The 10,000-nt window shown below is 37.5% G+C and overlaps 1 protein-coding gene across 9 annotated transcripts in view; it reads right to left on the reverse strand.

Annotated features, from left to right (window-relative positions):
• The window catches only part of LOC135198194 (glutamate receptor ionotropic, kainate 2-like), a 394,828-nt gene that overhangs the window by 25,877 nt on the left and 358,951 nt on the right, over positions 1-10,000 (reverse strand). For all 9 annotated transcript variants that reach the window (XM_064225768.1, XM_064225767.1, XM_064225771.1 and 6 more), the window contains 3 exons: positions 4,899-4,994; positions 4,235-4,364; positions 3,729-3,893 (listed from right to left, as the gene is read on the reverse strand). In XM_064225768.1, the coding sequence (XP_064081838.1) occupies positions 3,729-3,893; positions 4,235-4,364; positions 4,899-4,994 (391 nt within the window). The remainder of the gene's footprint in view (positions 1-3,728; positions 3,894-4,234; positions 4,365-4,898; positions 4,995-10,000) is intronic.

The raw sequence follows: 10,000 nt of genomic DNA on the forward strand, positions 1-10,000 counted from the left end.
GACTTTTTATGTGTAAAAAAAAAGTTAAATCTTCAGGAACTGCAAGGTCAGTTTTCATAATGTATTTGTTTTGTGCTTCGTGATGTACTACGATTAAGGTTTGGCAGGCAGAGGATGTGCGTCTGCAAATCGATATTTCAAGAAGCGTCTTGGTGAATGCTTCTCTGCGCTTTTGTTACATGTGAAGACCTCTTTAGTTGAGAGACAATATGGCTGTTGTGGTCGCCTCTCTCACAATTCACTGCCACAAAACAATGGCTCTTCACGGTCCCTGGATCAGCGGGAGTTCGATACTGATCGCTCTGTCAATATCGGATGGTCGGAGGCTGAGGCAGAAATCGGGTTGGATATTAAAACCCTTTTAACATGGGAGCCATCTGTATGCAGCGTTATTGCTCTTTAGATTTGTCATGGTACACTGATTTCTCTCTCTCTCTCTCCTCTCCTTCTCTCTCTCCTTCTCTCTCTCTCTATCCTCTCTCTCCTCCTCTCTCTCTCTTGTAAACCCACACACATATAGGCTACATGAAAATGCACTTTTAAATACACACACACACACACACACACACACACACACACACACCACACACATATATATATATATATATATATATATATATGTGTGTGTGTGTGATGTGTGATGTGTGATGTGTGTGTGTGTGTGTGTGTGCGTGTGTATGTGGATGGGTGTGTGCGTGATTTTCCTTATGAACTAAATTAAAATTAAATCAGAACTGAAGCGTGACCATGAAATGTAGAAAATCTCAAATGTAAAAGGTTAATGAGAAGAGCAGTTGTCTCTATGCTACATTTTTTTTAGATATATTACGGTGCCACACTCATCACAAGTAATGATGGTTGTAGATAAAAAATAATTGCTTTTTCTATGATAAACAGATATGCATCGTTAAACCTGACTGCATGACTGGATGTCTCAGGCAATGTTCTCCATGGCGTGCTGCAGAAGAATAAATAACGCAACACTTTGGATTGATACCAATGTTAAGTAATGTAGGCTCTCAAGCGGCATTTAATTATCCCACTCTTATGTGTTTTCCCTCAGTTTGTCTAAGTAGAATAAACGGCATTAATACAGCTGTTGCACACTCATATACTGTGACACGACAGCTTAGACTACGACACGATTTGTGAATATTGTGATGCAACTCAATTTTTCCATATGCAAGAGGGAAGGTACTGTTGAGAGAGAGATGACATTGTTCTTTTGCAACCTAAACTCTGTAATGAAAAAAGGGGTTCTATACAAAAGGTCTTACATGTATGATTAATCACATCGCACATGGAACCTTTTGGATTCCCATAAAAATAGTTCCGCTCAAAGGAAATCCGAAATCTTCACGTCACTACAAATGAGGTCGATATCACTACTGTAAAGTGCTCTGGAGTCCCTTTTCCTCGATGGTTGGTTTCCAGGAGACGGAATTGCGCGAAATGTTGAAATTCTCGGTCAGGATTTCTTGCTTCAGAGGACTATCGGTTTTATGTTCTTCCACTGTAAACATAAATTCAACGTCAATTTTTTTTTTCACTCGCTGAAATATCTCGTTGCCTCTGTTGGGACTTATGCTTTTGATTTTACCTTGGATTACTGCCCTGTCTTTTCTTCTCTTTGTTTGGACAAGAGAGCGTTAATAAGTGACCTATCTTATCCGACTTAAAATAAAAAGGTAATTAATTAAGAGAATATTGGCCTTTAATTAGTAAGCACTGGAATCTCAGTAATCATGGGCATTAGAGAACGAAAACACAGTCACTTAAATTCTTCTCCAACTCCCACCCCCCCCCCTCTACCCCGTCACACCCCCCACACACCACAATATCCTTAATTGCCAAGGAAGATCTCATGAAAGAATTCAAAATACGGCAATACTTATATGCCACAAGATGAAACACGCACCTTTTGTTTCAAAAGTAAATCAAGCTATGCTCTTTATTAATCTGATGTTGCAGTTATAACCAGCGACAGACTCTCTCTTCTTATATTCAACCTTTGATTATTCTGCTCTGCGGAAGCTTTCTTTGTGAGTCAACAGTCTTTCAGGTTTACTCTTCATGAACATTCATTCAACTAGAGTAATATAATAAAAATAATAACAATAATAATACGTTTGGGTAGTGATCGAGTCATTGAAGTTCAAGTGTTTGTCGTCTGCTTCCAGATTTTAGGTTAAAATCTCACCCCCCGCCCCCACCCCCAGCAGTAGCTTTGAAATACGACAAATTATTTTGAATGCATACTTGCAGTAATGAAAAGCTAAGTGAACCATAAAGAAAAAAAAGGGGGGCGGGGCGGGAAATCTAAATAGGTATCTTTGCATATGCAATATACTGCTTACAGTAAGTTCTGTTTTCAAGTATCAGTGGCTGAAATGAAGAGATGGGCTGTTGGGAGCGCATAAAAGTCACGCTAAATTTGGTTGGTGTTGTGCCTGCACGGGCTCTTGCTCCTGGGCAGCCCGTGACAAAGCGCCGCTAAAAAGTTGTCGTAAAACTTACAAATACAAACAGACTTTGAAAGGGACATACGGAATTTTTAAGATGATTTCTCCACCTGAGCATGACTTCGCATGCGGAAATAACACATTTCGTGAGTCGTCTCATTACAAGGAGAAACTGCCAGACAAAGTTCATGTAAGTTTTCGAGTCTGGCGACTTCTCTTCTGTAATGCAAATTGGCCGTCGTAAGCTCAACCTTCTTCTTCGTTTTTTATTTATTTATTTATTTTTTTTTTTTTACTTTAGCGAATGTTCCTTGACTTTAAATATACACTGCGTGAAACGTACGTATACACTTACTGGCACTCTTCAAGAAACAAACTGAATACGTTTATTTCAATCACATCTTATAACTTGTATCTGGAAAAATGCTCTTGAACTTAGCTAATATTCGACCTGGAGGATAAGCACTACTTTCAGAATATTTAGAATCGCAAAGTCACCCCAACCGCAGTCCAGTGCAGATGAGATTATCTGTCTCTGAGGTATATCCAGGACGGTGGGTCCCATCACGGTCCCTTTGACGCTCGAATCGCAGATGTTTCGGAAACTTTGTGCGATAAGAACTCCAACTCGGAATGTTTAAGAGAGATGAAATTTGCTGGGTATACACACTTCTAAAATTTGTCTTTTCTAATTGTCCCATTTCAAAATCGTAACTGTTAACTGACTGGAGACCACTATTTCCATTGATGTAAAATCTAGTATGTCCTTTACATTTCATTCCTTATTTTGTAAATAATTTATCCCACAGTTCCTATACAGACAAAACCATGAACATATGAATAACTGTTACAATATAATTTTGGATAACATTATCTGCACACACAAAAGCACACGTATATATATATATATATATATATATAATATTATATATGATATATATATAAATATATACATATATACATACATACACACACACACACACACACACATATATATATATATATATATATATATATATATTATATATATATAGATAGAGAGAGAGCGAGAGAGAGAGAGAGAGAGAGAGCGGTCTCTCTGCTTTGACATCTCGTAATGACTTTTTAGCTGAGAATCTCCTGCTATAAAGCCGTAACACTAAGGCTAATTGCAGAAAGTGTTCAGAGTGAGCAAAGAGACAGCTGCGCTTTTTCGACAGGTCAAGCTCCTGCCACAGGAAGGAACCAGAATAAAAGATCAGTTACTCGTCAGGCGAATTGCATTACCTATGTTCTCGACCCCGAGAGCGTTGGCCTTGGAGTCTTTGTTCTTCTCGTCTCTGTTACAAACGTCGCCGGTGTTCTTCCACCATTTGCTGTACAACATTTGAATGATGCCTTTCTCCTGCAGTTCCAAGATGGCCAGCGATATCTTGTCCCTCCAAGGTGATCCTGATGTCGTCGAGAGAAAGGGCTCTTTTACTTCTAAATATACTTTTCCTTTTACTCTATATAAGAACGATCCATAATTTGAAAACTAAAAAGCTAACCAATGAAAAAAGAGAAAATAAAAATTGTATCAACATTATATTCCATTTGCTGATAGTCACGAGACAAATAAATGGATGATAAAACTATACCATAAACATTTGCAGCAAAACTTATTATTATCCTACATTTAGCAGCAAATCGTAGTGAGTCGATCATTATTAAGGATGGTTTAAAGATGCTCCTCAGAGTGGCTGCACTGAGCTGAATTTTCAAAACCCCGTACACTCACACTCACTGCTTACCTATGGGTGTGGCGATGCCATACGAATTGGAGTTGAGCAGCCCTCCAACCTGCGTCAAGTTGCAATTTCTTTGGATGGTGTAATCCAGCATAGTAGATTCCATTAGAAAAGCGTAGTTTCCTCTCAGGACCTGTACAGGAATAGAGAGAAAGAGAACTAGAGAGAGAGAGAGAGAGAGAGAGAGAGAGAGAGAGAGAGAGAGAGAAATGGCCTACAGAAATAACATCCTTCGTAGGTGCAGTTGCTCAGTTACACCGAAGATCTCATTGTTTTCTGATCTGCCGGCACTATTAACTCTAACAGAGGCTTAGATACGTGAAATGTTGAGCCTGTATCTTCGTGGGATCTTTTACTACTTTGAAATTTGTAAATTAGTCACGGAAAATGAAAAAACTTCCAGATATTAAACTGACACTGAATAAATTTCAAAGTGAGTACTATACGTGTATAGCGGAATGCCTTTCATATCCCTTCTTGAACTTCTAAAAACAAGTGACTATTGAGGCAATACACTTTTCTGTGGACGAATGAGGACCAGCACGGATCCATAGCAGCCACATTTATTCCTGGCATTTCCTCAGGGATGATAGTCCTTTGTATTCCTTCGTCAGAGCAAACTATTGATCGAAGGGAGTGACGGTCAACCATTTCCTGAGAATCTTACCCTTTGCACGCCTTCTTCTATGGTCGGGACGAACACAGAAGGTCTCTTGCTCTCCATGTAGCGCCACATCTTCTGGTACGTCTCGATTTTCGAATCCTGGAAAAAGGAAGGTAGGACATTTTAGTTGTCAGATTTACTTTACGGTTAAAGTACAGAAAATATATCTGGGATAGAGAGAATATGGGGGAAATGAAATGTAGAAATTCTCATTTTCGATTTTGATTATTATAGCTAATTTTGTTTGTACTCTAATATCTATTGGAATGTAGTTCCCTATCCGGAACAGCTGTCTGCTTTCTTGTGAATAAGTAAATATAGCAGTAGGGCAGCAGTTGTGTTTATCCCTCCTCGAAGACTGAAAAAGTAAGCCACATAACATTAGTACTCAAAGGAAATAAAGAAAATACCGAATTAGTAAAGCACACACCTACACTATATATATATATATATATATATATATATATATATATATATATATATATATATATATATAATATATAAGACTATACACACATTACCGTGATTCATATACATATATCGAACTACAAATGTCCTTTAATATCTAATTCGCACTACCTCGGAATTAATATATTTTCATATATGTTTAACCGAGGGGGAATTTATTATCGCTTAACAAATTCCCCCTCGGTTAAACATATATGAAAATATATTAATTCCGAGGTAGAGCGAATTAGATATTAAAGGACATTTGTAGTTCGATATATATATATATATATATATATATATACACATACATATATATACATATATTTCTGTATATAATATATATCATATATATTATATTCATGTCTGTATATAAGTATATATATATATAAATAATACTATACACTATATATATATATATATATACTAGTATATATATATGAATATTATATGTATATATGCATATGTATACGTCATATACATACATACATACATACATGTATATATACATGTATATATATGTGTATATATATACTATATAATATACATATACATTTATATATATATATATATATATATATATATATATATATATAAAATGTACGTGCGTGCACTGCGTGTTTTGGTGCGCGTGATATATGTAAACGCGGTATATATGTAAATATTTCTCCATGATGACGCTGCTGGTGCGGCCACCTGATATTCTTATCTATGATAAAAGGATAAGATAGGGAAAATCGACTGGGAGAAGCAGAAAGTGGGTGGCTTAACTGATGAAACGAGAGCGACCGCCCCCCTCCCAACTCTCTCTCTCACTCTCTTCTCTTCTCTCCCTCTCTCTCTCCTCTTTCCTCTCTCTCTCTCTCGTCTCTCTCTCTCTCTTTTCTTTTCCAGGTCTCAAGAACACCGAAAGAAACATTTCACAGAGAAATCAGAAGGCGAGACCTATTCAAGACACAGAGAGGCTCTCAAGAGGCCCGGGTGTGCTGAATCTGAATGGTTTGCCTCCGTGTCAATCCTTATCAGAAAAACAAGCTCTAGAGCACAACAAAATTGAAAGAATTATTCTGAACACCAATAGACAAGGTCCCCAAATCTGTATGAGGCAAAAGTTTTTAGTCTAGTCATTTTATATACGTCATCACTCTAAGGAGAAACCTAAACATTCAAAATGTGACTGTACTTGACAGGCTAATTTTCAGTTTACTGTAAAATTAGTAGCTGTGCTTGACAAGAGAAAATAGAGAAATAAACACAAACTTTATTTGAAGCACTTGACTTCAGTGAGCTATGGATCAGAGTTGAAAGATGAAGGAAGAGCAATTTGAGGCTGAATGAGATGAACGGAAAAGGGACTCACAGAGTAACTGTGGGAATCTGAAGTAGGTGAATCACTGGGAAATCGTTAATAAGAAGAAAAGGTGGACTGGAGAAAGTCCGCAAGATTCAGGCACGAAAATGCATGAAGCACTATGCCCGAATTTCAAAAGCCCTGTAAAAAACTGACGTTCCATCACCTTATGAAAACCTAATGTAATTTAAGAAACCATTCTAGAGAAACAAAATCACAACCGCAAAGTTCTAGGTATCTAAAAAAGTAGCCAAGTAGATTCAAATACTTGAGAAGTAGTAAAAGTTATTAAGTAAAGCAAAAGTTATTAAGTAATGGTTCTATTTCTATGTTTGACTCTAACCAGTGCATATATCTTGGAGAAGGGTTACTGCAAGCATAATTGGGCAAAAAAGTCTGTAAAACAGAGAAGTCAGATTGTCTGAAAGCAATATGATCTTGATGAGTTGTTTTTTGTGGTTTTGAGGAGACAAATAACTTTGATACATTATGATTAAAGAGCACTAGGGTTAGAGAGTTGGAGGGCCACTGAGTAAAGAAATAGCCAAGAAAAGAGAGCCGACTTGCGTGGGTTTTTTCACTAGAAGGAGAAGCCAAGTATTCAACTGGAAGAAAGAGAGGAAGTACCCTAATTACAAACATTTTTTAGCAAATGGCCAAATTATATTCATCCAAGCACAGAAAATATTTTCATTTGATGCAATGAAGTGCAGTGATTCTTCTCGTATTTAGGGGAGTCACAATTATGGTTTATGATTTTGTGAAATTTTGGGCCTCAAGCCAAGCACTAGGGCATTTTCGTCCATTCACCGCTTAAGAGGGAGTTGGTGTGGTTGAACAGCAAGATAAAGAGCTCCAGAAAAGAGAGTTGAATTGAATATAGAATTTAGGCTAAAGGTCAAGCACTAGGACTTATGAGGTCATTCAGCGCTGAAATGGAAATTGCAACTAAAAGGTTTGAAAGGTGTAACAGGAGGAAAACCTCGCAGTTGTACTATGAATCAATTGTTAGGAGAGGTTGGAAAGTCAGATGGAAGAAAGAGAATATGAAAAGAGGTATAGTAAAAGAAACGAAACGGGTTGCAGCTAGGGGCCGAAGGCACGCTGCAAAGACCCTTAAGTAATGCATATAGTGCACCGCATGAGGTGCTCTGACGGCCCTATTCTAAAGGTGGAACTTGGAAGAAAATCCTCGGTTGCACTAAGAAGTGATAGACATTGGGCAACAAGGGTGCAGGGAGGAAGCGGGTATGGGACTATCTTAAAAGGCTAAGTAGCTAAGTGGCAATAGCTGCAGGCTGAGGGGAGTGGTTAAATCCAGGTTTAGAAGAAGTAAAATATTTAACATAGCTGATGCATACTTTGATACCCCAGGTAATGACTGCTAGCATATCATGATTATATGGTTGGTATGTATGCGTGTGTTTATGTCTAGATATGATGAATATATTAATTTATACACTCATTGGAGAGCATATATATATACATACATATATATATATTATATAATATATATATATATATATAATATATATAATATATATATATATATAGACTTGGCAAGAAGATACCAAAACAGCATATAATACATACTCACACACATATATGTATACATACATATATTTTACACACACACACACACACATATATATATATATATATATATATATATATATATATATATATATATATATATATATATATATATATATATATATATATAGGTATATATATATATATATATATATATATATATATATATATATGTATATATGTAAATATGTATGCATATATGTGTGTGTGTATGTATATAAGCTGTTTTGGTATAGTTTCCCTCTTATGCAATTCCTGTTACAGTCAATGGCATTGCTCGCAAATACTATCTTCTTGCCAAGTCTATACTTCCTTTTCTAGCAAATGTTGTTGTAGTTGTTTTTGATTGATCTGGCTTAGTACCAGCACGGGCTCTTGCTCATAGAGCAGGCCGTAAGTGCCATATACGATATTTTGAAGTGATAAAATGGTCATGGACAAATGAGTAGAAATAATGGTATGAAAGTGAAAATATGCTTATGGAATGAAAAGTTTAACAGGTAGGATGACAAATCCTTTTAAACACTAAGGTAAACATCAGCAGGAGAGAAAGAGTGATAGTAGCGAGTCCTGGCGAGTCGTAGATGGCCAGTAACGAAAAAAGGAAAAAATATCGTGAGAGAAACATTGGAAATAGCTGGAAACTCTACGGAAATTCAATAACGCATTTAACTTAGTTTTAAAGACAAGGAAAAAAAGCTTCGATCTTTAGAAAGTATGGCTCGATGGAGGCAAAGTAAACATGTATGGTAGGGAAAAAGCCGTTTTTCGACAAAACTGAAGGGAAGAATTGCGTTGTGTGATGTCACAATATAAAGGCACTATGTTTGCCCTTCCAAGGAGGACTGTAGAAAGATAGTATATAAACATGTTTTGTTTTTGCCTCACTTCATCAGGCGATAAAGGAATGATTCAACAGTTTGAGTGGAAGATAGAGCGACAGTTGAAGGATTTGGTCGTTAGATGTTAGGCAGCCGGAACGGGGAAAGGAAATGCTCTAGTGGGAGATACAGGGTAACTGTCAATCAAAGTAATTAACAATCACCTACCCGAGGATATCGTCAAACTCGCTGAACTTGGTCGATTAAGTCCATGAGGGATCTCATGAGATGCGCGATTAAAAACTGCTCTGATGTGTATTCTCTGTATTGGAATCGGGGCTGGGAGTAGGTTGAGGAGGGGTTGTGGGTGATGGCTACTCGGTTTGAGTCTCTCTCTCTTGACACAAAGCAAGAGCTGTTTCCACCGCTTGTTTGATTGTTTCTGCCCGTGGCCCTGGGTGTGTCGTTTGTCCGAGTGCCAGTGCTGATATGGGTGCCAGTTTTGGTGGATTGGTTCTTACTTTCAAAAGTGCGATGGGATAATTTGGCACTGCACCGTTTAAGACACGCATGATGTGGTTCTCAGTGATAGAGAAGACTGCTTCTATTGATTGCACAGAGAGAAGCCTGGACAGAACACCCCCGGACACGACTGCCAATAACGAAGCAAATGAAGACTATCAGCCAGAAACAGGAATCACGCCCTTTGCAGCAAGCCACAGCATAGGGCGTGTCCTGCGGACCACCAGGAATGCCCTTGTTGCAGCAGAGAACACCAGTGAGACAATGACACCCGCCGACCAATAGAAATTCAGCGCCCCAATAACATCATGTTCAAAATTTAGGCATGGCTGCCAAGTCTGTAGTAATAAAATCCTTGTATGTCAATTTTT

Source organism: Macrobrachium nipponense, chromosome 21 (assembly GCF_015104395.2).
Source record: "Macrobrachium nipponense isolate FS-2020 chromosome 21, ASM1510439v2, whole genome shotgun sequence".
In the NCBI taxonomy this organism is placed as follows: Eukaryota; Metazoa; Arthropoda; class Malacostraca; order Decapoda; family Palaemonidae; genus Macrobrachium; species Macrobrachium nipponense.